The 26,394-nt window shown below is 64.5% G+C and overlaps 3 protein-coding genes and 2 long non-coding RNA genes across 7 annotated transcripts; 3 read left to right on the forward strand and 2 right to left on the reverse strand.

Moving 5' to 3' along the window:
• Window positions 1-356: 356 nt before the first annotated feature.
• On the reverse strand, window positions 357-3,065 carry LOC140597447 (uncharacterized). 2 transcript variants are annotated; one of them, XR_011999269.1, is made up of 3 exons: window positions 2,984-3,065; window positions 2,177-2,274; window positions 357-2,047 (listed from the first exon to the last, which is right to left on the reverse strand). It is a non-coding gene; the product is annotated as an uncharacterized lncRNA (long non-coding RNA). The 2 variants fall into 2 exon arrangements; XR_011999271.1 differs by lacking the exon at window positions 2,984-3,065 and adding an exon at window positions 2,417-2,545.
• A 711-nt stretch (window positions 3,066-3,776) lies between these two features.
• Window positions 3,777-10,253, forward strand: NOTUM (notum, palmitoleoyl-protein carboxylesterase). The gene is made up of 11 exons (XM_072745801.1): window positions 3,777-4,507; window positions 5,434-5,486; window positions 5,565-5,660; window positions 6,062-6,122; window positions 6,251-6,309; window positions 6,663-6,765; window positions 7,352-7,543; window positions 7,637-7,737; window positions 8,228-8,375; window positions 9,292-9,339; window positions 9,562-10,253. The coding sequence occupies exons 1-11, from the start codon at window positions 4,170-4,172 to the stop codon at window positions 9,866-9,868; spliced, it is 1,506 nt and encodes a 501-aa protein (XP_072601902.1). The 5' UTR covers window positions 3,777-4,169; the 3' UTR covers window positions 9,869-10,253.
• Window positions 6,292-9,426, reverse strand: LOC140597446 (uncharacterized). Of its 2 annotated transcripts, XR_011999267.1 has the most exons (4): window positions 9,413-9,426; window positions 8,998-9,064; window positions 6,995-7,037; window positions 6,292-6,482 (listed from the first exon to the last, which is right to left on the reverse strand). It is a non-coding gene; the product is annotated as an uncharacterized lncRNA (long non-coding RNA). The 2 variants fall into 2 exon arrangements; XR_011999266.1 differs by lacking the exon at window positions 9,413-9,426 and having other exon boundaries at window positions 8,998-9,229.
• A 4,210-nt stretch (window positions 10,254-14,463) lies between the features above and the next one.
• On the forward strand, window positions 14,464-15,728 carry MYADML2 (myeloid associated differentiation marker like 2). The gene has a single exon (XM_025999959.2). It carries the CDS (start codon window positions 14,600-14,602, stop codon window positions 15,521-15,523), a length of 924 nt encoding a protein of 307 aa, XP_025855744.1. The 5' UTR covers window positions 14,464-14,599; the 3' UTR covers window positions 15,524-15,728.
• A 3,533-nt stretch (window positions 15,729-19,261) lies between these two features.
• Window positions 19,262-23,661, forward strand: PYCR1 (pyrroline-5-carboxylate reductase 1). Its single transcript, XM_072745813.1, has 8 exons — window positions 19,262-19,328; window positions 19,713-19,829; window positions 20,005-20,075; window positions 20,789-20,968; window positions 21,170-21,391; window positions 21,577-21,669; window positions 21,841-22,004; window positions 22,828-23,661. Exons 2-8 carry the CDS (start codon window positions 19,763-19,765, stop codon window positions 22,991-22,993), a joined length of 963 nt encoding a protein of 320 aa, XP_072601914.1. The 5' UTR covers window positions 19,262-19,328; window positions 19,713-19,762; the 3' UTR covers window positions 22,994-23,661.
• The last annotated feature ends 2,733 nt before the right edge of the window (window positions 23,662-26,394 follow it).

The raw sequence follows: 26,394 nt of genomic DNA on the forward strand, positions 1-26,394 counted from the left end.
CCTGTTGTCGTCCCCACTCTATAGATTATAAACCTAAAGATCAGAGACGCCGCCACAGGCTGGGGAATCAGGCCCCCTGTCCTGCCGCCATATCCCCCACCGTGTGGGTCCCCTAGACTTCCGTCTAACGAGCAAATGGGGGTGTGCACATCCCACGGCCCAGAATTCCCAGAGCTTGGGTGGCCCGCCCTGTTCCAATTCAGGCACTCAGTTTACCTGGCACACAGCTTCAGTCACCCGGTGTCCTACGTCCAGCCTGGTGACCAACGTGGGTCAGACGCAGTGGCGCTTTAAGGTTTGTTTTTGTTTTTGATTTTGTTTTCAGGTAAAATTTACAGAACATAAAATTCAGAGCGTAGAATTCCACGGCATTTAGTACGTTCACCAGGTTGCACAATTACCACTACAGTCATTTTGGAACATTCTCATCACCCCCAAAAGAAACCTTGTACCCATTCCCTATTCCTCCCACTGTCTGGCAACCAGCAGTCGGCTGTTTCTGTGGATTTCCCGTGGTGGACACCCCGCAGAAGTGGAATCGTACACTACGGGGCGCTTTGCCTCCGCCTTCTTTCACTCGGCGTGATGTTCCTAAGCTCACCCGTTTTGGGGCGTGTGTCAGTACTTCGTTCCCTCCTACGTCTGAATACTATTTTATCACACGCAGCATAGACCCCAATTTGTTTATCGTTCACTTGCTGATGGACGTTTGGGTTTTCCACCTGCTGAGGACCGTACACGACGTTGCCATGAACAGTCACGTACAAGCGTTCGTGGGGACCCCTGCTTCCAATGTTTTTAAGACCACACCCCGGAGTGGGATCACTGGATCATATGTTCTTCTGTACAAACTACCGAGGGGCCAGCAGACCGGCTCCCCGCTCCCCCCGCCCCCCGCGGCTGCCCCATTTTACATTCCCGCCAGCAGCACCCAGGTTCCGGGGTCTCCACACCCTCGCCGACACCCGTCCTTTCCACTTTTGACCACAGTCATGTTACTGGCTGTGCGGTGGGACCTGACCCATCGCTGCTCAACTGCGGATCTCCCCTCCCACCCGTCACGGCCACGGTGGCTGTCGCTGGGCTGCATGCGGACAGCCTGGAGGCAGAGGCCCAGGGCCGGGTGGCTGGACAGAGTGGCTGTCCTGGGAGGACCCAGCAGATTCCAGGGGTTGAAAACTCTGAGTGGAGGAGTACGAGGCGCGGGAGGTAAAGCTGGCCTGCGGCGCGGGGGTGCAAGGACACACCATCTGACGAGTGTGAGCAACCCACGGCCACACCAGGGTCGGGGCTGCTGCTCTAAAGGAGCAGGGCTGGGGAAGGCGGAGACACAGATGGACCGGGAAGCTCCGGGGAAAGCGTTCCGATTTTGCTAGTTATGTCGAACAAACCAAAACAGGAACTCATTTCGGTCCAGTACGCAGGCTAAGACACACTAGGGCACACACCAGCGACCCTAATACGCGCGCTCTTCCCGTGTCCTGGAATTTCGTTGCCAATCGTGACCGCCATCCCTGCCGTGCACCATGCTGAGCACTTTCACGCATGGGCTCCCGTAATCCCACAAAAGAACCACTGATAGAGGCACGGTCATTACCCCGCTTTAAAGAAGAGGAAACGGAGGCACAGACAGAGGTCGCAGGCCTTGCCCTGAATCGCCCAGCCAGGAAATGACTCAGAGCCAGGTGAGTGTGAAGCAAGCACAACCCAACGTGGTCGTGCCATCCGGCTGCGGGTAGCACTTCCTGCCTGGGACTTGGAATAGTAGGCTCCTAGGAGAGGGCTCCTTGGGCAGGTTCTCCCTGAAGCCAGGGTCAGCGGGGGCTGGGTGGGGGGATTAGATACCTCCGGACGGACGGGACCTAAGTTTGAAGCTGCTGCTTCTGGCGGGCCAGTCCTAAGCACGACCTCTAAACCGACCGACGACAGGGGGACGGCCAGTGTGGACTTCAGGACGAGGAGAGCTCATCGTCAGCTCTTCTGTTAGCTTCTCTGAGTCTCAATTCCCTTCATCTGGAACGTGGGCACACGGCTGCCCTGGCGGTGCCTGTGGGGAGGACCTGTGCTTGTGACACAGCCTGCCCCCTCCTTAGCTGAATGACCCCAGCCCAGGTCAACCTCCCGGGCACCTCAGACTCATGCTAGGCTTCAAGGGCTCCGCCACAGCATCTCTCACCCCTCAAGTGCCCCAACACCGACTTGTAAGGACCCTCTGGGGTCTGGAGCGCAGCCAGAGTGGCTGCTGTGTGCGCAGCTCCACACCCAGCCTCGGGCCTGCAGAGAAGGACAGAGGGCGCTGGGGCCAGCGGCAACCCAGGAGGCTGGGTGCGGAGCTGGGCCAGAGCCCCCGGCAGCCGCTGAGCCCCTGCCCCACCGGGGGACACCGCCTCCCCACTGCCCTGATTTAGGATCACACCCCCAGGTCTGGATCCCTGTCCCCAAAGCCGGCCGCTCCCTGTCTTTAGCGCGGGTGTGATGGCGCCGCTGGACCGCCGGGAGGGGTAAGGAGAGTCCTGCGAAAGCTGTCCGTGGCACTTTGTGGGTGTGGAGGGCGAATAAATGCTTTTTCTCTCCCCACCCACCCCGCCTAGCAGCCTCCTAAGCAAACACCTGCCCCCTCCCCGTTTTGATGTCTGAGCATCTCGTTCTGTCCTCAGTGAGGAGGTGAGCGGACGGGCCGGAGGAACTAGGTCGGGAGGAGGTCACCGAGCAGCGAGCGGAGACCAAGCCCGCCGCTGCTCCCGGATCCGGGCCCCCGCCCTCCTGCGGCGGCGGGGCAGGGAGAGATTCTGGGGGTCCTTGGGGTGCGGCGCTGACGGGGTCAGGCCGGGGCGCTGCAGGCCCCACCGCAGCCCCACCGGCCCGGTACGCGGCGGCCCCCACGGGTTCCAGGGCCGCGCGGGGTCTGTGCATCCGGCGGGGGACCGGCGACTCCCCCGTGGCGCCGCGCAGGTCAGCGAGGGCGCCGGGGACCGCGCCACACCTGTCCGCTCCTCCCGGAGGCCCCTCGGCGCGGGGCCCGTGTCCGCCGTCGCTTTGATCCCGGGGGCCCCGCTGGATAAAAGTCTCGGCGGCTCCGCGCCAGCGCCAGAGGGAGAGCGCAGCGGGCCGGCGTCCCAGCGGGCGAGCCGAGGAGCCGGGCGCGGGGCAGCGGCGGTGAGCGCGGGGGCGCGGGCGGGGGAGGGGCGGGGGCGCAGGTGAGCGCGGGGGCGCGGGCGGGGGGAGGGGCGGGGGCGCAGGTGAGCGCGGGGGCGCGGGCGGGGGGAGGGGCGGGGGCGCAGGTGAGCGCGGGGGCGCGGGCGGGGGAGGGGCGGGGGGGAGGGGCGGGGGCGCAGGTGAGCGCGGGGGGCGCGGGGGCGCGGGCGGGGGGGAGGGGCGGGGGCGCAGGGGAGCGCGGGGGCGCGGGAGGGGGAGGGGCGGGGGCGCAGGTGAGCGCGGGGGGCGCGGGCGGGGAGGGGGAGGGGCGGCGCCGCAGGTGAGCGCGGGGGGCGCGGGGGCGCGGGCGGGGGGAGGGGCGGCGCCGCAGGTGAGCGCGGGGGGCGCGGGCGGGGAGGGGGAGGGGCGGCGCCGCAGGTGAGCGCGCCCCCCGCGCCCCCGCCCGTCGGCCCGGCCCCTGCGCGGCGGCGGAGTCGGGGCGCCGAGGAAGCCCCGCTGGCCGCGCCCCTGCAGCCTCCCGCGGGCGGGGGCGGCGGCGCCGGGCGGGCCGCGGGGCTCGGGGCTGCCGGGCCGGCGGGGCCGCGCTGCCCCCCACGGAGCCGGCCGGGAGCGCCTCCGGCGGCCGCGGCGGGGTAGGCCAGGCCCCTCCGTCAGGCTTGCGGTTTGGGAAGAAAAGGCGATGCCTCCGCCAAGAAAGGAGCGAGCGCGCCCCCCTCCCCCTCGGCCGGGCGGCGGCGGCGGCACATCTAAGGCGCGGGCACCCGGGCCGCCGCGGCCCCGCAAACTACGCCCAGGCTCGGCCCCCGCCGCTCATTGGCGCGGGCCGGAGCCAGCGCCCCCGGACCCTGCGCTGCCCTCGCCCGCCGCGCCGCGCCCCGCCGCCCTCGACGCCGAGCCGGCAGCAGCGCCCCGCGCCCGCCCCGCCCCGCCCGCGCCCCCGCCCGCCCGCCCGGCCCCGCCGCCTCAAGGCCGCCCGCTCTCCGCAGGTGGCCGCGGGCCCGAGCGGCGCGGCCATGGGCCGAGGGGTGCGCGTGCTGCTGCTGCTGGGCCTGCTGCACTGGGCCGGGGGCGGCGAGGCCAGGAAGACCTGGCGGCGCCGCGGCCCGCAGCCGCCCCCGCCCCCGCCCCCGCCCCCGCCCCGCGCCGAGGCCGCCCCCGCGGCGGCGCAGCCCGTGGAGAGCTTCCCGCTGGACTTCACGGCCGTGGAGGGCAACATGGACAGCTTCATGGCGCAGGTCAAGAGCCTGGCGCAGTCCCTGTACCCCTGCTCGGCTCAGCAGCTCAACGAGGACCTGCGCCTGCACCTCCTGCTCAACACGTCGGTGACCTGCAACGACGGCAGCCCCGCCGGGTGAGGCCCGCCCCGGCCCCGGCCCCGCGCCCCGGCCCCGGCCCCGCGCCCCGCCGGCGCCCCACCTGGCTGCCCGGCGCCCGCTGCCCCCTCCCTCGGCGCCCGGCGGAGGGCCCGGCCCTGGGACCCGCGGGGGTGGGGCAGCTCGCAGCGCGGGCGGGCGGATGGGCAGGCGGGGGCACTGACCCCTGGGCCACCGTGCCCGGCCCCTCTGCTAGCGTCCTTCGGGCTCTGGGCGGGCAGATGCAGTCCCCGAGCGGCCCTGCTCCGGCAGGAGGAGGCGGTGCAGCGGGTGGGGAGACTCCTGCTGTCCCCCCCAGTCCGCTCCTCGCTGCCACCGGGACTGCCTGGGATCCCAGCCAGCCGGAGGGACGGGGAAGGGGCGCAGGTGGGACAGGAGGACGGGGAGCAGCGTCCACCCCTCTCCAGCCCCAAAGTGTGCAGAGGAAGGATGCACGCCTGAGGGTCAGGGAGGGCCCCGACGGCCGGAGGACCAGAGGTTGGGTCGAGCCTCGGTGACACCCGTGCCCTCGCACGCCCCACTGGCGGGTCAGGCCCTCGCCCCACACAGTGGGGGCCCTTTTCGGGCTCCGAGCACCCCAGCGCCTCCCGGGAGATCCCGAGCCCAGCAAAGACCTCCCGCTCCCGCCCGGCCGCCGGCACCAGGGTTACAGCGGGTCCCGCGCGGGGCGGGCCGTGGGGATTTTCCACGGACCACACAGCCCCTCGCGGCCCTTCCCGCCCCGCCAGCGCCACCTCTCGGGACCGGTCGCTGCCGGCGGCGCCGCACACGGTCCGCGGGGCCTGGTCGCTGGCGCCCTCGTGCGGCCCGCGCTGCCCGGGCGACAGGTGGAACGACCCTTTTCTCCCCAGAGCTGGGTCCTGCTGACCTCATGCTCCTCCCGTCCCCCCCCCCCCCCTTGCAGCTACTACCTGAAGGAATCCAAGGGCAGTCGGCGGTGGCTCCTTTTTCTGGAAGGTGCGTCCCGGGAGCCCAGGCGGCGTGGTGGGCGGAGGCCCCTGGGCATGGACACTGACAAGGTGGCTGTGCCCGCAGGTGGCTGGTACTGCTTCAACCGGGAAAACTGCGACTCCCGCTATGACACCATGAGGCGCCTCATGAGCTCCAGGGACTGGCCGCGCACCCGCACAGGTCAGCAGGTCTCCGACTGCCCCCCCCCTCCTGGGGGGTGGGCGGGGCAGGCTGGAGCTCACAGTTCTGACTTCCCAAAGAACTCCTGCCCTCTGCTTTCTAGAGTCCTGGGGAGCCCCCCACCCAGTTCTCTCCCCCTTCTAAGGTCTGCGGGCACCCACCTATCATTCATTCTTATTCTGCGGGTATCGTCGGAGGCTTACCACGGCTGCTCCACGCACCACTCCTCGGCCAAGGCAGCCAGTGCAGGGTGGGAGAGGGTGAGGGTCACATCCAAGTGGCTGGCCTGGCCTGCCTGCCTTGTGGCCAAATAGGATGGCCCACATCCCACACTGTCCTGGAGCCCCGGTCGGTGCACAGCCCTTCCCCCCAGAAAGATCCCTGTCTCTGTTCTTCTCCAGGCACCGGGATCCTGTCCTCCCAGCCAGAGGAAAACCCCCACTGGTGGAATGCCAACATGGTGTAAGAGGGAGCAGCGGGGTGCCTTCTGGGGGGGTCCTTCCCTGGGGAGTCTGTGGGGGGTGGTCCTCCTTGGGGAGGGTCCCTGTTCCTGAGGGCCTTGGCAAGCTCACTCTGTTCTCCTGTTGCAGCTTCATCCCCTACTGCTCCAGCGATGTCTGGAGTGGGGCTTCGTCCAAGTCTGAGAAGAGTGAGTCCTCTCTGTTTCCTGCCCCCAAAGCCCAAGTGGGGAGGACGGGGCTTCTGTCTCATAATTTCCTCTAATCCCCTGACGCCACGTCCCGAGGTGCCTGCCCCAAGCACCCGCTGTCGGTTGTCCGTGGCTGGCTTGGCCGCTGCAGGGATCCCGCTCCTGCGTGTTCCCTGGGGAGGGGCCCCCAGCTTAGCCTGGGACACCTGACCGCCTCCCTCCGTTCATCCCAGCCCCCTCCCCTGGAAGAACGTCCAGGCCCCCGGCGGAACTCCTCTTCCTTCCAACCTGGAGGCAGGAGGCCTTGCTCTCTGTCCAGGCCCCCCTTGAAACCACCCTTCTCCCCCACACAGACGAGTATGCTTTCATGGGCGCCCTCATCATCCAGGAGGTGGTCCGAGAGCTCCTGGGCAAGGGGCTGAGCGGGGCCAAGGTGCTGCTGCTGGCAGGGAGCAGGTGGGCCAGGCGGGTGAGGGCCAGAGCGTGCAGGGCGGGGCGGGAGGGGAGGGCAAGGAGGGACCCAGCCTGGGCAGGAAGCGGGAGGGTTCCGCTCCAGGGTGCGGTGTAGCTGGAAGCCTCCAGAGGACGCTTCTGGGCTCTGTGGGTGCGCATGCGAGGGAAGCTTGGACTACAGGGACCAGGGCGCCCTCTCTAACGGTTGGGGTCCCTGTGAGTGGGATCGCACCTGGTCGCCGTGTTGCTGCAGCTTGCCGAGGCCCAGAGGACATCTGTAGAGTAGAGGAAGGGGCCTGAGGTTGCGTATCTCGCCGTGGTTTGTAGATGAGGAAACAGAGAGGGAGAGAGAAGGGAAAGAGGAGTGGGAGCAAGTGGGATGGCCTGCAACTTGGCTCATTGCCGTGGGCTCAGGGCCAGGGGCTCAGGGCCAGGGGCTCTGCTAGCCTCTCCTGTGCCTCTGGGACCCCGGAAGGCCTGTGGGTCTTCCACACGATCTGGAACGTGTGGGCAGTTCAGGACGTGCCCGTCCGCGGCCATGGGCCTGGGCCGGCGGGCTCTGGGGCCTCACGGGCTGCCTCCTCTGCAGCGCGGGGGGCACAGGGGTGCTGCTGAACGTGGACCGCGTGGCCGAGCAGCTGGAGGAGCTGGGCTACCCGGCCATCCAGGTGCGGGGCCTGGCGGACTCGGGCTGGTTCCTGGACAACAAGCAGTACCGCCGAACAGACTGCATCGACACCGTCACCTGTGCGCCCACGGAGGCCATACGCCGAGGCATCAGGTGCTGGCCGCCGTGGGGACGCTGCCGGGCTCGCGTGGGGCCTGTGACGGGCGGGGAGGGGGCGGCGCCGCCTGACCCGCAGCCTGTGCCCAGGTACTGGAATGGGGTGGTCCCGGAGCGCTGTCGGCACCAGTTCAAGGACGGCGAGGAGTGGAACTGCTTCTTTGGCTACAAAGTCTACCCAACACTGCGCTGTGAGGGGCCGGCCACGGTCGGGGTGCACGCGGCAGGGTGGGGGGCCGGGAGCATTCGTCTCGGCTGCGGCCAGCCCGGAGGCCACTGCCCCCTCCGAGGGAGCCAGGTCGCAGCCGGCCAGGTTTGCCTGGGACTGGCCTGGGCTTAGCATCGCAAGTCCACTGGGGCCCAGGCCGACCGGGACAGTTGGTCACCCTGTCCACAGTCGCGGTTGGGAACGTGCTGCCCTTGGCGGGGCCTTGGCTGTCCTCCTCAGGTTCACGCCCGAAGGGACATGGTCACCAAGTTGTGGTCAAAGCGGAGACCCTGGGAGCCAGGCCAAGATGGGCTGGGAGGGGGAGTAACAAGGGTGCCGCGGGGGGCTGGCGGCCAGCACTCTGAGGGGAGAGCCCAGCTGCCTGTGAGCCCACCGGGGAAGGGGCCGGGGCCTCAGGCGCCCTGAGGGGGGCAGAGTGCCGAGGCAAGGCCCAGCTGAGCTGTGCCCCCCAGGCCCGGTGTTTGTGGTGCAGTGGCTGTTCGATGAGGCTCAGCTGACCGTGGACAACGTGCACCTCACGGGACAGCCTGTGCAGGAGGGCCAGTGGCTGTACATCCAGAACCTGGGCCGCGAGCTGCGGAACACGCTCAAGGATGTGCCGTGAGTGTGCTGGGGACCCCCGCCCCCGACTCAGCCCTCTAGATACGGGGGGAACCGTGAGTGGTCTCCGAGGCGTCCAGCCGTCCAGCCGAGGGGTGTTTCCCCAGCTAAAAACAAGAGCTTTCAAACCATGGGAGGCCGTGGAGGAAGCGTAGCTGCATGTTACCAAGAGCAGGAGGCCGATCTGGAAAAGGCTGCAGAGTGTACGATTCCAGCTCCGCGACATTCGGGGGCGGGGGCGGGAGGCAGACGTGAGACAGTGAGACAATCAGGGATGGAGCTGGGGAGGGGGCGGTACACAGGGCAGTGAGGAGTTTTAGGACAGGGAAACTATCCAGCCCAAGAGGGTGGACGCACGTGGTCATACATGTGTGCAAACCCGTAGAGCGCACAGGAGCAGGGCGAGCCGTGATGTGCGCCACGGGCTCCGGGTGACCGTCGTGTGTCTGAGCGGGTCCATCCGTGGTGACAGGCGCCCCTTTGGTGGGGTGTTGACAGCGTGTGGAGGGGGAGGCTGTGCGTGTGGAGAGGGCGTGCGCAGGAAATCCCTGCTCAATCTTGACGTGAACCTAAAACAGCTCTAGAAATAAACTCTATTAAATGAACAAAGCAAAATACTCACACATCCAGGTCAGCCTGCCGCCACTGCCCAGCCGGCCCTGCCTGGAGGCGTGGACTCTGAGCAGGGTCTGGAGGCAAGAAGAGACGAGCGTGAGCAGGGAGCACGTGGGCTGCTGGGGACAAGGCCTGGTCCAGAGGGCAGCTGGCTAGGCGCAGCCATGGCGGGGGATGGGAGCCAGGGACAGGAGAGGTGCCCGGGGGAGGGGGCTGGAGCTACTGTGACCTGCGGGCACGGGGGTGGGGTGGGGAAGAGGCCCAGGGGGTTGCTGCAAGCCTGCTGTCTCCTCCCCAACAGGGCCAGCTTCGCCCCCGCCTGCCTCTCCCATGAGATCATCATCCGGAGGTCAGTGTCCCTCCCCATGCCCGGGATAGATGGTATCTGGGTCTCCTGCAAACACCCACGGCCCCACCCCCACCTGCTCGCCACCGCTTCCCCAGCTCTGTAGAAAGGGCTTCCTTCCAGGGCTTTCAGTGCCAATTGTACAACCAGCCACGTGGCTGAGATGGGCCCGCCTCCACCTGGTCAGGCCGCCCCGCGTGACTCCACCTGGATTTCTGTCTGCAGCCACTGGACAGACGTCCAGGTGAAGGGGACCTCGCTGCCCCGGGCGCTGCACTGCTGGGACAGAAGCCTGCATGACGGTCACAAGGCCAGCAAGGCCCCGCTGAAGGGCTGCCCCGTCCACCTGGTGGACAGCTGCCCCTGGCCCCACTGCAACCCCTCTTGCCCCACCATCCGGGACCAGTTCACCGGGCAGGAGATGAACGTGGCCCAGTTCCTCATGCACATGGGCTTCGACGTGCAGACCGTGGCGCAGCAGCAGGGCCTGGAGCCCAGTACGCTGCTGGGGATGCTGAGCAGCGGGAGCTAGGGGTCCCGCCCCGGGGAGCTGGCGCTGGGGCCGGCCGCGCCACGGGCTCCACTGCCCTCCTAGGATGGACGGGGCCCCGGCTGGCCCCACAGCTGCCTTCACTGCCCCTACCACTGCCGCCGGGAGCCCAGCCGCAGCCCCCAGCCCTGCCTCCTGCCCACGCTGGGGAGCCCCAAGCACTGGGCTCCAGCCCACCAGCCAGGATGTCCCCCGAGCCCAGCCCCAGCCTCAGCCTCTCTTGGCGTTTTGTATTATTTTATAAAGTGACTTTTTTATTACTTTAATTTTTTAAAAAAGGAAAATAAGAAATATATGATTAATGATATTGTTCTGTAACATATTTTTTTTAAATAATGAAAAAAAAAAAGACAACAAAAGAGCCTCACCCTGCAGACGTGTTTATTTGAATGGGTAGCTTGGCCACTTGACACACCCTGCGCCCCATCCCCAGAGAAGCAGCGGTACTGGGCGCGACCCCCGGACGCACAGATCCTATCCGTGGCCCCACCCCACCTGTCCCATCCCAAAGCCTCCTTCCGTCCATGCGCTCAGCAAACACCAGTCATGGGCACAGCACAAGCAAGGCCCCGACACAGCGGTCACAGCCAATGCTTCTCAATCTAGTGACATTCACACAGCGCAAAATTTCACCATCCCCAGGAAAACACTCCTTAGGCAGCTAACACTTTCCTTTCTTTTTTCTTTTTTTCTTTTCTTTTTAAAGATTTTATTTATTTATTCATGAGAGACACAGAGAGAGAGAGAGGCAGAGACACAGGCAGAGGGAGAAGTAGGCCCCATGCAGGAAGCCTGATGTGGGACTTGATCCTGGGATTCCAGGTTCACGCCCTGGGCTGAAGACAGATGCTTAACTGCTGAGCCACCCAGGCGTCCCCTAACATTTTCTTAAAAGTTTGCATTCGTACCTGTTCTTACGAGGTCATCCCGGCACATGCGAAGATGTAGATTCAGGGCGAAAATGCCCCTGGGCCCCGCCCCCGCTCTGACATGTTTGGTTTTTATTTTTTATTTTTTAAAGATTTTACTTATTTATTCATGAGAGATGCAGAGAGAGATGCACGGACACAGGCAGAGGGAGAAGCAGGCTCCCTGCAGGGACCCCAATGCGGGACTCAATCCTGGGACCCCGGGGCCACGGCCTGAGCCGAAGGCAGATGCTCAACCATGGAGCCACCCGGGGTGTCCCTCAAGTAGGTTTTATTAAAGCCCGGAAGGACAGATACAGTTGCTGCGACCTGCAGGGTGTGACAGGGAGGTCTCCGCCGGGTCAGCCTGGGCTCCACACCCTGCTCCCCAGCACAGACGTCCGGAGCCGGCAGGCCTGTGCACAGAATGGGGAGCTTCTCAGAGACCCCACACCTTCACTCCCAGCAAGGTCAGGGGCCGTGCCCTGGGGATGTCAGAGCCACCGTGGGCCTTAGAGGGATCCAAGCAGACCCCAAAGGCACCGATGCTGTCTGCAGAGGGGTCTCCTCCCCCCCACCCTGCGGCCCACTCGTCACCGTGTTGGCATCCCCAGGTGGCCCTGAGTGGAGACCTGTGGTGTCCTCCACAGGCCACTGTTCCATGTCCCCTGTGGGACCTGTGCAGTCCAAATGGCCCAGGGAAACTGAGGTCAGGGATGGGGCGGCCAAAGGCTGAAGATGAAAGCAGGTGTACACGGGAGTGCTGCTGGCTTGGGGGGCAGCCCCTTCCTGGGGCCTCCCGGAGGGCCACGGACGGTGGGCTCCCGGGGAGAGAGGGGCTGGGAGGGCCCGACAGGAGACACTTCAGGGGAAGGGGCCTGCCACGGTCACCTGGGGGGTGGGGGACTCAGGTGCTGCTGCCCGAAAGCCAGCCCTGTGCGGAGAAGGGTGGTGGGCGGCGACACTGGCACCGTTAGACAGATGTCCCACCGTGCCTGAGGCGGGCCGAACGGGGTCAGCGGGCAGCTTTGCGTGTCTTCGAAGCCCGGGGTGCGTGGAGTGTTCATTATACCTGTGGGCTCGGGCAGATGGGATTTCTCCACCAAAGGAATACACGCTGTCCCCCTGTGTTCCTGACAAAGAAGGAAAGAGGCGGGACCCAGCCCGGGGCCTCGGGGTCAGTCCTTGGTGCACTTTACTGCCAGACCAGTGACAAAATGAGCCCAGGACACGCAAGGACGGTGGGTGCCTAAGCCAAAGCCAAAGCCGAAGGACTCAGCGAGGCCGCCCGTGGGACCTGCAGACCTCTGCACGCTCAGGGCCCCGCTTCCCAGAGATGTTGCTACTTACACCTTCCGTGTCACGTGAGTCCTACAGGAGCAAAAATGCTCAGCACATTCTTGTAAAGTGGGGGGGGCACCTGGCTGGTGCGGTCGGCTAAGCGTCTGACTCTTGATTTCAGTGGCGTGATTCATGATCTCAGGGGCGTGAGTTCGAGCCTGGCAACCTTCTGAGATCAAGGTCCCTTGCAGACAGGGAGCCAGTAAGAACCGAGAAGGGGGAAACGGGCAGGCCCTGGGCCTGGGGCCACCACTGAGCAGACCCCCTCGGCCTCCGCCTCCTTCCTCCTTCCTCCTGGAACTCAGGACTTGGCTCTGCCCCCGGGGCCTCGCGAAGAGCTGGGGGTCCAGCAGCCAGGGGGCTGCACCCGGACTCGGGCACAGCAGGCACGAAGTGGTCAGGAAAGGCAGGGTCCAGGGCAGAGTCTGCGGACCTGAGTCTGGGCCCGGCCCCCAAGCCGGCTGCTGGCCGGGGTCACCAGTGCCGAGTGGGGGGACCGTGTGGCTGCGGGGAGCCTGGTGGCTCGGGTCAGGGGTCTCAGTTTTGTCACAGATTGAGCCCCACATTGGGGTCCCTGCATGGAGCCTCCTTCTCCCTCTGCCTGTGTCTCTACTTCTCTCTGTGTCTCTCAGGAATAAATAAATAAAATCTTTAAAAATAAGTAAATAAATAGAATAAATTTCCCAACTGAAGTTATTGTATTCAGGTTCTTTTTTAAAAAAAAATTTTAAAGCTTTTGGGGATACCTGTGTGGCTCAACAGTTTAACGCCTGCCTCTGGCTCAGGGCCTGATCCTGGAGACCTGGTATCGAGTCCCACGTTGGGCTCCCTGCGTGGAGCCTGCTTCTCCCTCTGCCTGTGTCTCTGCCTCTCTCTCTCTCTCTCATGAATAAATAAAATCTTTATAAAACTTTTTAAAGCTTTTATTTATTCATGACAGAGAGAGAGAGAGAGGCAGAGACACAGGCAGAGAGAGAAGCAGGCTCCACACAGGGAGCCCGATGCGAGACTCGAACCTGGGTCTCCAGGATCAGGCCCTGGGCTGAAGGTGGTGCCAAACCGCTGAGCCACCTGGGCTGCCCTGCATTCAGGTTCTAGGGGAGAATGGCCTCGTCCTTAGGAGATTCTATTGGAAGTATCTACTGACAAATTGTCATATCTGCATAATTAATTAGTCCCACGTCAGGCTCCCTGCATGGAGCCTGCTTCTCCCTCTGCCTCTCTCTCTCTCTGAGTCCCTCATGAATAAATAAATAGGATCACGCCCTGGGCTGAAGGCGGTGCCAAACCACTGAGCCACCCAGGCTGCCCTTTATTATTTTTTTTGTATTATTAATTATTAATGGTGTACGGGAGAGAGAACACAAATAGGCCAGACTATTGATAATTCCTGAATCTAGGTGAAAGATATCTGAGTGTTCATTGTGTTATCTTGCGACTCTTCTGTAAATCTGAAATCTTTCTAAATGAAAAGTGAAAAGAAACATGCATAAGGATGTATAGAGATGCACAATGTTCATAGAGCTGACTTGGGCAATAGCGTTACAGGCAAATTTATTAGTCTCTTCCTGTGGTCACTGGGCCTCCACATGGACAACTTTTACAGTCAGAAAATTGGTTTTCATTTTCCTTTTTTTTTTTTAAAGATTTTATTTATTTATTCATGAGAGACACAGAGAGAGGCAGAGACACAGGCAGAGGGAGAAGCAGGCTCCCTGCGGGGAGCCCCATGTGGGACTCGACCCCAGGACCCCGGGGTCACCCCCTGGGCCAAAGGCAGACCCTCAACCGCTGAGCCACCTGGGTGCCCTGTTTTTCATTTTCAAAACCATATCACATATTATTAATATTTTAGCCTAAGGAGGGGAGACCCGAGTTTTTTCTAGCCATTATCATAAGTTGAGGAAAGACGAGTGAAGAGCCCCATAATGAACCCCTCATGACAGCGAAAACTCTGCACCCCAAGGTCAGTCCCGCCACCTCCAGGTTGGGGGTGGTGGGGGAGAGCCCAGGGGATTGGGCAGCAGGGGCCTGAGATCCCCCTCCCTCCTCAACGAGGGGGCTGGAGGCGTCGGTCTCCCCCTCCCCCTCCCCCTCCCCGTCCCCTCCCGCAGGCAGTGGGGCAGCCTACCGCAGACAGACCAGACAGACGCTGGACGCAGGTGCTTCGGAGGCGGGCGGCGCCAGCAGCCAAGGGGTTAACGGTCCTGGCGGGGGGGTTGGCGGCGGGCGCAGGGGTCAGATGACCCTCCGGCAGGGGACAGACACTCCCAGCTGCTATTCCTGGGCTCCAATCGAATCGTGAGCACCTATTTATAGTGCGGGGGGGGGGGGCGCACCCCACAGGCGCGGAGACGCTGCCCTGCTGCAATGTCAAGCGGCGGCGTCATCGCTACTGCAGGCGCCCGGCACCTGTCACAGCAGCCCCGGGAGGCACAGGGCCCGCGGCCCGCCGGGGAGCCGGATGGGCAGCGCCATGGAGCCCCCCGGGGGTGGGCACCTGCACCTGGGCGCCGTGGCGTCCCCCGTGGGCACGGCCCGGGCACTGCAGCTGGCCTTCGGCTGCACCACCTTCAGCCTGGTGGCCCACCGCGGGGGCTTCGCGGGCGTGCAGGGCACCTTCTGCATGGCTGCCTGGGGCTTCTGCTTCGCCCTGTCGGGCCTCGTGGTGGCCTGTGAGTTCACCCGCCTCCACAGCTGCCTGCACCTGTCCTGGGGCAACTTCACGGCGGCCTTCGCCATGCTGGCCACGCTGCTGTCGGCCACGGCCGCGGTCATCTACCCGCTCTACTTCACCCGGCTGGAGTGCCCGCCCGAGCCCGCGGGCTGCGCAGCCAGGGACTTCCGCCTGGCAGCCAGCGTCTTCGCCGGGCTGCTCTTCCTGGCCTACGCCGCGGAGGTGGCCCTGACCCGGGCCCGGCCCGGCCAGGTGGCCAGCTACATGGCCACGGTCTCAGGGCTCCTCAAGATCGTCCAGGCCTTCGTGGCCTGCATCATCTTTGGGGCACTGGTCTACGACAGCCGCTACGGGCGCTACATGGCCACCCAGTGGTGCGTGGCCGTCTACAGCCTGTGCTTCCTGGCCACGGTGGCCGTGGTGGCCCTGAGCGTGACGGGCCACACAGGGGGCCTGGGCTGCCCCTTCGACCGTCTGGTGGTGGTGTACACCTTCCTGGCCGTGCTCCTCTACCTCAGCGCCGCTGTCATCTGGCCTGTCTTCTGTTTCGACCCCAAGTACGGTGAGCCTGGACGGCCCCCCGACTGCCCGAGAGGCAGCTGCTACTGGGACAGCCAGCTGGTCGTGGCCACCTTCACCTACGTCAACCTGCTCCTCTACATTGCCGACCTCGCCTACTCCCAGAGGATCCGCTTCGTGCCCACCCTGTAGCTCTGCAGGAAGCCGCTGCCCACCCGCGCTCTCCAGGGGCTGCGGCTCCGTGAGGGGACCCAGGTGAACCCAGATCCCTGGGCAGCAAGCCAGAGGGAGGCAACCAACTGAGCACTCCTGGATTTCTGGCTCAGCAGGGGGAGGAGGGGGAAGACGGAGCGGATCAAGGCCCGAGCGGGACCCAGGCGAGCACCTCCCCGCCGGCAGCTCCCAGCCGCTGTCTGCCTCTCTCCTCTGTGCACATCTCGTCTCTGTCCGTACCTCCGTCTGTCTCTCCCCGTGTCCTGGCCCTCCCTGGCTCAGTGCTACCCACTGTAACGTGACAAGCCTTTGAAGCAGATGCTGTTGTGACCCACTTTATAGGTGGGGACAGCAAGGCGAGGGTTTTGGAGGCAGCCCCACGTGCCCGGAGACCACATTCGGGCCGTGACCTAAGCGGAGTTGACAAGGAGACGGTTCCCAGACGTGTGTCAGCAGGGCGCTGCTGGGGCGGGAGTCCGTGCCAGCTCAGAGAGGAGCCGGGACTTGGGACCCCAGCCTGCCCACCTCTGAGTGGCTGTAACAAGAGCAGGACTCATGGTGTGGTCGCACAGGGCGGCCTCAGCAGGCTGGGGACAGTGCTGGGGGCCGGCAGGGGCCCGCTGCGGGTGGGCAGCCCCACGATGAGCCCAGAGTGCTGAGGGGAAGGAGGGCGCCCGCCCGGGTGAGGGAGTGCCCACCAGGTGCCCCCGTCAGCCCCACACAGCAGCTCCTGCGGTGCCTGCTGTGGGCCCCCGGGGAGGCCGGCTGCCGCAGGGCAGCCCTGACCGGGGAGGGCCCAGCCTGGGGCGGCCACGGGGCCGCAGAGCCTGGGCACCGGGCACCCCTCTGGTACTCACAGGCCCGTGACCTCCGAGCAAGCATCGGTCACCCGGCCTTGACCACCAGGGCCCACCGGGCTGTCACCCGCCCAGCTCCAGCCAGCCTCTCCCGTTCAAGAGCTCAGACGGGGCCACCCCAGAGCAACCTGCAGGGGGGCCCCTGAGATGGCAGCGGCCTTGAGCCGGAATAAACGCCAGTGTTGACTTGCACCCCGGCTCTGGTGAGCAATCTGTACCGAGGGGCGACGGGCAGCAGCAGCCCCTGGGCCGTCCCCCAGTGTGAGCAGAGCGAGGGGCCATTGACAGGCCCCAGGGAGGGGCGGGGGCTGCGGCAGAGCCAGGCTCCCTCAGGCCGTGGGCGGCCTCCAGGGGAAGAAGCAGGCAGTGGGCAATGGGGGTGGCAGGAGAGGAGGGTGAGGCAGAGCTTGTCTCGCCCCTTGCGGCACCCCGCACTCCTGCTGGGGGGCGCCAGGGGCATGGCCATGGCAGGGGGGCTGCTGTTCCCAGGGTGCCTGAGCCCAAGCAGCTCGAAGGCGCGGGCTCTGCAGGCTCCCTGGCCCTGCGCCCCTTGAGCGGGCGCCACGCAGACCAGGGGAGCAGCGGCTCACCTGGCGGGTTGGGGCGGCACGACGACACCCGTCCTTTACCTGCAGGGTGCGGGCGTTACTGGCTCCACAGCCAATCCCCAGAGGGACCAGGAGCCACAGGGGCCTGAGGTGTCCCAACGGCCCTGGCTGGCTGATGGGGAGTGGGGGCCAGGGGTACTTCTCCGGGTGACAGAGGAGCATAGGGGCCACGTCCTTCGTCGCTCACAGGGGGGCCTGGACACTAACCAGTCTTCCCTCCTTGTCTAGCTGAACTTCTGAAACGCTAATCTGTCACCAGCTCCCCAATCTCCTCATTGTCCAGTAGCTTGGTGCCCCCAGTGGCCCTACGTTTGGCAGAAGTCCTCCAGGACGCTTGTCTTGGGATGCTCCTGCTGACAGTCACTCCCTGGGTCAGAGGACTCTTTTTGGAGGAAGGAGTTATTTGCTCTTATCAGTGAAAAACAGGACTTTTTAAAGAAGCGGTTCTGGCCTTTGATTATGTATCGTCAGGCAAAACTCAGTGGGGCTGCTGGGCTTGATGTGTATGGGTTTGAGTCTGGGCCACTCCCCAGACAGTCCACTTTGGACAAGTGGGGTGGGGTTGGGGGCAGGTTGGAGGGTAGGGGCCTCAGGGGGAGGCGCCTGAGTCGTGAGGCTTGGTGGGCATGGATCCTGGGGGTGTCAACTAGGGCCTCCTGCTACGGCCCCTCCCCCCGAGGGTAAGGACTAAATGTTCAGATGCACCTAAGTGGGGGACGCCAGAAGTCACCCACACCGTCACTACGCAGTGGTCTGATGGTGCTGGTGGCCACCAGCGTGTCCACAAGAGCTCACAGCCCTGCTTCTGGGGCATATCCACCAGAGGAATGCTGGATCCCGTCTGAGGGTGCCTTGTTACCATTTAAGTTACAGAACTGAAAAAAATAAACCAGCCTACCCCTTCCCCTGGGGGAGAATGGGGTTCTCCATGACTGCTGCTTCTTACTTTGCCTGGTTAAGTGCTGCTGACAGACCCTGGACTGTCCTGAAACCCAAATGCAAACTCAACTCCCATGAGCCCTGAGCATGTCCACAGAGAGAAAATGACTTTTTTCTCCCAAAGGTAGGGCCCAACATTTCCATGCATGCTGCAGACAAGATGTCAGGAGGCATGGGGTGCTCCACGGGAGTGGAGGGCACTACGGGATCTCTCCTCTATTTACCGGTTGATCACTACCTCCCCCAAGCATCTGTTTGGGGAGGTTTACATGGTAACAAGCCTATGTTACTCCAGTCACTCCTGAGCCTGGGTAAAGACTTGCAGAGGGACGCCTGGAGGGCTCAGCGGCTTGGTGCCCACCTTTGACTCACGTTGTGATTCCGGGATCCGGGATCGAGTCCCACATTGGGCTTCCGGTGAGGAGCCTGCTTCTTCCTCTGCCTGTGTCTCTGCCTCTCTCTCAAGTCTGTCTCTTTCATGAATAAATAACTAAATCTAAAAACAAACAAACAAAAAAACCCCCACAAAACTTCCAGATAAAACCCCACTTGGGAAGAAGAGGGTCTGGAACTCAGAGGGGACTGAACTATGCCTCCTAGGTGCCCCCCAATTTTGAGATTCTTATTTTTCTGTCATGATGACTTTTTAATTATTTTTTTAAAATATTTTATTTATTCATGAGAGACAGAGAGAGGCAGAGACACAGGCAGAGGGAGAAGCAGGCTCCATCCCGGGACTCCGGGATCATGCCCGGAGCCTAAGGCAGGCGTGCAACCGCTGAGCCACCCAGGTGTCCCCAATTTTGAGATTCTGAAAAACTTAGACTACCCTCTCCAGTGTGCAAGCTTCTTGGTACAATAAATTTCAAAGCGACAAAACACAGTATCAAAATGGTGTTATTTTTGAATGTTTCCATTTTGCAAATTGTTTCCAATCCTCCCACAAAAAAAGGGGGGGGGGGAGAAAAGCAAGCAAGCAAGCAAGCAAAAATCTTATAGTTTGGGCTTCTCCAAACAGGATGACCACGTAGCAGCAAGCATCAGCCACGCGACTGTGGACACCCGCGTGCCCGTGTCCGCGTGGCCCCCCGCCAGGCCCCGCGCGGGGAGCCCCCGGCCGCAGCCCCCAGCACAGCCCCCACGCGCGGTCGCGGGGGCGCGGACCCGGGGGCGCGGGGAGGCTGGGCGGGGGCGGCGCGGCGGCGGGGGCGTGGCCCCGGGAGAGCGGATGATGCAACCGCCCCCCGCGGCCCCCGATTGGCCGGCGCCTGGCGGCCGCGCAGCCCATTGGCCGGGGCGGCGGGGGCGGGGCCGGGAGGCTGGGGTGCCGCGTGGCGGGCGCGGCTCCGCGGGGCCTGGGCGACCTGCGCGCGGGGACCGGTGAGTGGGGTCGGGCACAGCTGAGGTCGCGCGTGGGGGCGGCGCGGGGGAGACGCGCATCCGCGCCCCGGCTCGGGTCTGGGGGCGCTGGGGGGGCCGGGGGGGCCCGGGCTCCGATGCGTCGCCCCGCGGAGCTCTGACCCGTTCCGGGGGCCGGCGCGGCCGCCCGCGTGTCCTCCGTGCGGGATCCCCGGGAGCAGGTCGGGGACGGCTCCGCGGGGCGGGGACGGGGGTAACTGCCCGGTCGGAGCTGGCGGGCGCTTGGGGGAAAGTTGGATGGGGCGGGGGGAGCCGGGGGGAGCCGGGGCGCGGGGCCAGGCCTGGCACTGCCCGCCCACGTCCTGCCCTGGATCCTGCCCCGGATCCTGCCCGTCTGGTCCGCAGTTGCCCTGCAGCACCGGTGCCGGCCTGGAGCTGTGGGCGCGCCCGCCACCATGAGCGTCGGCTTTATCGGCGCCGGCCAGCTGGCCTTTGCCTTGGCCAAGGGCTTCACGGCGGCAGGTGGGTCCCCAGCCGGGCGCCTGGAAGACTCAACTTGTTTGAGTCCTGTGGGACTGGGTCCTTGTGATGTGTGGGGTGGGCGGGGGCTGGCTGTCCTGCTCTGGGCGGGGGGATCTCCACTTCCCTTCCTGGGAACTGGATGGGGGCAGGCCTTGAGGAAGGGTGTTACCTGCAGGCATCGTGGCTGCCCACAAGATCATGGCCAGCTCCCCGGACATGGACCTGCCCACGGTTTCTGGCCTCAGGGTAGGTGCGGGGTGGGAGGGGGCAGTCCCAAGAAGGGGCTAGTCCTGTGCTGGGGAGAGCCGCCATAGCCTGGACCCTGAGAGCCAAGTGTGAAGGCCCCAGGTGGAGACAGCTCGCCGCCTCCCACACGGGAGGAGGGCCCGGGTCCCAGCATCCCAGAGCCTGCCTCCCGGCCCGCTCACAGCCCCTCTTGTTCAGCTCTTGGCCTCTGGGTGACGGGTACACGGGTGGCTGGCAGGGAAGGTGTGCTGGACTGGAATGGGGCCCCCCAAATGGAGCCCCACCCCGGGGCCACGGGAGCCAGGCAGACGGGGCCTCGGGATTGGGGCCAGGTCAGACACATCCAGGCACTGAATACAGCTTTGCTGCCAGGGCTGAATTAGGGCCCCAGGTGCGAGGGCGGGGCGGGCCCCCACCTTGCAACTAGCCCCCCCAATGCCGCGCACCCCTGGAGGACAGCAGCCCCCCCGAGGCGGGGATGCACATCTCTTCTCTTCTTGCGGAAGGATCACACTCCCAGAGCAGCGCTCCTTCCACTTTAGGGTGGAAGGGTGGCAGGGGGCTGTCAGAGCGCCATACTGAGCCCCCAAACCCGGCTGTCCAGTCTCAGCAAGCTCTGCCCTGGTTCACGTGTGGGGCTCTTAGCTTGGGGAGGATACTGGGGGGCCAGCCAGCTGCGGTGCCAGGCTGAGCCCACGTTGCATTCCCTGCAGAAGATGGGAGTGAACCTGACCCCCCACAACAAGGAGACCGTGCGGCACAGCGACGTGCTCTTCCTGGCCGTGAAGCCACACATCATCCCCTTTATCCTGGACGAGATTGGCAGCCACATCGAGGATCGGCACATCGTGGTGTCCTGCGCAGCTGGTGTCACCATCAGCTCCATCGAGAAGGTGGGCACTGTGGCTCCAGGCCAGGGGCACCTGTGGAGGGGACGCGAGTGTGTTCCGTACAGCACTCAGGAGCTCTGGCTCCCGTACAGCCCGTAGCGGGAAGTCAGGAAACGCTTAGCTGGGTGAGTGCGGGCACCCTCACGCCCGGCACGCTGCGCCGGGCAAGGGGCAGGACAGACACACAGCTGGTTTCTCCTCCAGAAGCTGACGGCGTTCCAGCCAGCCCCCAAAGTCATCCGCTGCATGACCAATACGCCAGTCGTGGTGCGGGAGGGGGCCACCGTGTACGCCACGGGCACCCACGCCCAGGTGGAGGACGGCAGGCTCCTGGAGCAGCTCATGGGTAGCGTGGGCTTCTGCACGGAGGTGGAGGAGGACCTGATTGATGCCGTCACGGGGCTCAGTGGCAGCGGCCCAGCCTATGTGAGGCCTGGGGATGGGCGGCAGGTGGTGGTGGTAGTGGTGGTGGACGGTTCCAGGGCCTCCGGGCACATCCTCCGCCCTCCTCCCTGCTCTGGCTGCTGTGGGCAGAGCTGCTGGACCTGCTGGTGCCAGGAGGAGGAGGAGGAAGGGCCCAGGGCGGGGCCTTAGGTGTCCTCTCCCTGCAGGCATTCACAGCCCTGGAGGCCCTGGCTGACGGGGGCGTGAAGATGGGGCTTCCCAGGCGCCTGGCAGTCCGCCTCGGGGCCCAGGCTCTGCTGGTCAGTGTTCTTCCCGATCCTTTGGTGGGGGCTCCTCCTGGCTGGGCCTGATGCTGTTGCACGGGGGCGGGTGGGTGGAGAGTCAGTGGGTGCATGGTGCCCGGGCTGGGGCAGAGGCCTGCGGGCCGGACAGGTGCGCCCTCGGCAGCCAGCTGCTCTCTCTGGCTGTAGGGGGCCTCCAAGATGCTACTGGACTCGGAGAAGCACCCCGGGCAGCTCAGGGACAACGTGTGCTCCCCCGGCGGGGCCACCATCCACGCCCTGCACGTCCTGGAGAGTGGCGGCTTCCGTTCCCTGCTCATCAACGCCGTGGAGGCCTCCTGCATCCGCACACGGTGGGCCCCAGCCGCGTGCCCCGCTCCCCAGAGCCCCTGCAGATTTTGCTCAGCCATCCACCCAACAGACGTTTATCGAAGCCTGGCAGTGGTGCCCTGGGGTCACGGCTGGCAGCACCCTTCAGCAGCCATGGCCCCTGGGGGGACGGCTGCCCTCTGGGCTCACGCTGTGCTCCCCCCATAGTTTCCCCAGCTGTAGCCCGCAGACCAGGCTGGTCACCCAAGCCGGGGAGCTTCCCCAAGCAGAGGGAACCCCAGGTGGGCCCCACCCTCCTCACCCCCCTCCCCGGTCCTGGGGAGATGAAGCAAGTCAGCTGGCCGGATGCTCAGTGTCCCCAGCTGGGTGACAGCAGAAAGGAAATCCAAGAGGGGGGACAGCAGGGCTTGGTGGCTTGGCTTGGAGCCGTGGTCCCCGGCTCAGGTCCGCAAGATGGACAGGTGGCACTGTCACCTCCCTGCCTGCCCCCCAGTTGAAACCCAGAACTTCTCCAAGTGCCACAATGTGACGGCGAGGCTGCCTCGGATGCCGTGCTGCCCTCCTGGCGCCAATCCTCAGGGCCTGTAGATACAGCCCAGGGCCCAGTGGGGTGGTGGTGGGTTCCGGGCCAGGGGGCTGCTAGTAGGTTCGGTGACCCGAGCTGATCTGAACGAGGGGAGAGGAAGGCAGATGGCTGTCTAGGGGAGGAGTGGCTGGCAGGGGGACCTGAGACGGGAGTGACAGCACAGCAACCCAGGCGGGCAGGTGCCCCCTCTGCCCTGGTGGACCCTTGGGCTCAGGAGGAAGGCAGAGGCCTGGAGCCAGCACTCCTCTCTGCCCCCCCAGGGAGCTGCAGTCCATGGCTGACCAGGAGAAGGTCTCACCAGCCTCCATCAAGAAGACCATCTTGGACAAGGTGAAGCTGGAGTCCTCTCCAGGGCACTCACTGGCCCCTTCTGGCCACTCCAAGCTGTTCCCGCAGAGCCTGGCCCCAGCAGGCAAGGAGAACTGAGGTGTCCACCAGGCTAGCCTGGCTCCCCACCTTCTGTCCCCCCCCCCAGGCTTGGAACTCCTGCACCGGCCGGTCTTAGCTCCAGCCACACGGGGTGTCCCCGTAGCTGCCCACTGCCCGTGACTTTGGTCACATTGGGTCAGCGGGGGCTGTAACCAGGGCGGGCCCACATCGCTGCCCATGGGAACCGGTGCAGTCGCTGAGTGCTTCCTGGCCCGGCGCCGAGATGGATTCGGACCCTCAACCTACCCCTTCCTCTGCCCCCAGACGAGGTCAGGAGCACTTCTTCCAGGAGGCCCTCAGGAGGCCTGGGGGTCTTTACTCCCCATGGCCCGCTGGCTCGGGGCTTGGCCTCTTCTTGGGTACAAAGGTCAAAGTTGCCCTCCCATGAAGGCCCAGCCGAGGAGGGAACCCCATCCCACCCCTGCCCCTGCTCCAGCCTCCACTTGGGGTGCCTTTTCCGTGTGAGAAGGACCAGAGGGTCCCAAGCATCCTGAGCCCAGGCCAGACCACAGCTGCCAACTACACCTTATTTTTGGCATTTGAGGAAAGGGCTCCTTGGGTGGTCCCGACCTCTGAGGGCCTTACTGCCCATTCCCGACCTGACTTACAGAGTCTATCACTCTGTCCCCAACCTTTTAGGTGAAATACATTAGTTTCCAACCCGGTGCCTGTTTCTAACTTTGTCACCTCATGTTGGGGGGGACCCCAGCTGCCCTAGAGGGTCCTCGTTGAGTGTAATCGAGATGCCACCCGCAGCCCGCAGGTCCTGGAGCCCTTTCCTGCAAGGCGTTCTGGGCCTCAGTGAGCAAGGCTACAGGGAGCTTCCAGGGAGGAGTGCGGTGCTCTGGGCCATTCTTAGCTCCAGCCACACGGGCTCTACAGGTGTGATCAGAAGCTGGCACCATGGGCTCGGTGTGCCCTGCTGGGGGAAAGGCACCACCTCTGCACCCTCCGTACCTCCCAGCTCGGGGGGCGGGGGGCAGATGGCTCCTTGACTCACGCAGGCAGGAGGCCAGGAAGGAGCCCCTAGGGCTCTCCAGAGAAACAGACCCAGTAGATGCGTATGTGTCTGGGCCTGGAGTGCCTGTGCCCCGCTCCTCTGTGTGGATGAAGGTGGGCACGAGGGTGGGCAGTGAGCAGCCAGTCACCCCTTTTCTCATAGAGCCCTGGGAAAAGGGGTTCCCAGAAGAGGTTAGGCCACCGGCCTTTCCAGGACAAGCTGGGGAGCGCTGCAATGCTACCACCTAGAGAAGCCACCACAGGGGTCGCGCTGGGGAGGGTCAGCTTGGCCGGCCTTCCTGGCTCCCATGGTGCCAGATCTGATACCTCCCATGTCCTGGACCTCCCCAAGGGGGCAGAGCCTGGAATGAACTTCCTGCCCTTTGCTCAGTGGGCCAGGTGAGCCTGGTGGAAGAACCAGCTCCCTCTGCTTGATCCAGTTTCTGCCTCAGTTTCCTAACTAGAACCTTGCCCTCGGCTCCTGCCTGCCTAGATGGGGCCTTGCCCTGCTTCTCTCTGCCAGTCCTTTCCTGCAGCAGGCTCACCTTGTCCTGTGGCCCCCATGCACGCTGGGCTCAGGCTGCAGAACAAAAGGACCAGCAGCCCTTGGCTAGTTAGAGAAGGAAGAGGTCCATCCTCAGAGGGCCCTGGCCTGGACACCTGTGGGAGCAGAGCCAGTCAGTCAGTTTGGACACCAGCCATATCCCGTGTGCCCTGAGCCTCCGTGCAAGGTGGGGGCCTGCTGAACTCCAGGAGAAGCCAATGGGGTCCCAGGATCTGCTGGTGGAGGGTGCAGGCTGAAGGGGGGTTGTGGAGTTGGGAGGACACCTGGCGGGGCACCAGCAGGAGGGCGGCATCCAGCTGCAGCAGGAAGCAGCGTGCTGGAGGCCCAGCGAAGGCCAGGCCAGGCCAGAGACCCGGGTGTGAGCGTCGGCCCTCAACAGGCAGCTCTGGAAGCTGGTCATGGTGACTCTGTGTGGACCAGCGGGGATGCTGAAACCTGTGGGCCTGTCTCCTTGAGGTTTCACTCCCAAGCAAGGCCGCAGTGCTGTTCCCGGGGACAACCGTCCCGGACCCTGGGCAGGAGGCAGCCAGACTGGGGGCAGCTGAGACCCACCATGGACTCCCTCGGGCTCTTCAGCTGGACCCAGAGACCGCTCCTGGAGGCTTGGCTATCTTGGCTGTTTCAACATGGCATGTCCTCCTCCTCCTCGATGGCCTCCCCCAGACATGCAGACAAACCCACTGTTACTCTATAGGTGATCAGGACACTGTTCACATACTCTGCCCACGCTCCTGGAGAAGAGTCTCGGGTGAGAGGGCAGCAGGGTCTGGGTTGTCTCCTGGGACGTTCCCCTCCACACAGGTCCCAGAGGTGAGAAGGTGGGCAGCACTACATCCCGTCACGTGTCCGGAGGGCTGACCTCAGGGCCCGGGGCCGTCTGCAGGAAGCAGCCCTAACATCCTCTCACTGGCCTCCAGGTGCACTGGGCCCCAATTCACTTCCCATCGACCTCTCTGGTGGCCCTGGGTGGGCGCATCCCCCTGCCTCCCTGTCCCCTCTTCCAAGATGGAAGAAGTGGCCAGCTGTGTTCCCAGTGGGGGGAGGAGGAGGAGAGTCCTTCCTGAGAGTAGGAGCCTCCTTGGGGAGAAGAGCAGAGCAGCAGGGGGCTGATAAAGCAGCCCCTCAGTCACCTCTCGTGCATAAACGGCAGCCAGACTCCCTCCTGTGAGGCCTGAGGAGTCGGGGGTGTGGGAACATGAGCGGATTAGCCAGCGAGCTTGCACCCATGGTGGTCCCAGCCCCGGGGCCAGTTGCTTCTATTTCCTGATGGCATCGTGGTTCCCGGCTTGAGCTGGGCGGCACCAGGTCAAGCCCGCGTGGCCTGCCAGGGTCCTGCTGTGTGGAGTGGCCCCTGGCCCAGCAGTCGGTCAGACTCTACGTCCCCACCAGGTGTGGCCTGGAGAACTGAGCTGGTGGTGGCGGTGGGGAGGCTGGTGGAGCTGGAGGCCACAGGACTGCACTTCCGTCCTCAAGGGCAGGCCTTCGAGGTTGCGAGTATATCGAGTTGGCTGTAAGAGTCATGGCCCGGGGACACCTGGCTGGCTCCGTCCGTAGGACGTGCCATCTTGAGGTTGTGCGTTCGAGCCCCATCTTGGGTGGAGAGACTTACAAATAAAATCCTCAAAGAAAAAGAAATTAAGAGTCACAGCCCAGATGTCTTAGGGCCCCGGAGTCTCTGACTGCAGCCACGGCCCGTGCAAGGTCGCGCCATGTCCTCAGCGCTTTGGGACAGAGGGGTCCTGCGGGCGCCCTCGCGCCCTGGCTTTGGGGACCTCTGCAGGGGGCCTTCCTCAGGCGGCGGCCCTGAATTCCCACCAAAACCCCGCCGCCGGCC

This window comes from Vulpes vulpes, chromosome 2, assembly GCF_048418805.1.
Source record: "Vulpes vulpes isolate BD-2025 chromosome 2, VulVul3, whole genome shotgun sequence".
Lineage (NCBI taxonomy): Eukaryota > Metazoa > Chordata > Mammalia > Carnivora > Canidae > Vulpes > Vulpes vulpes.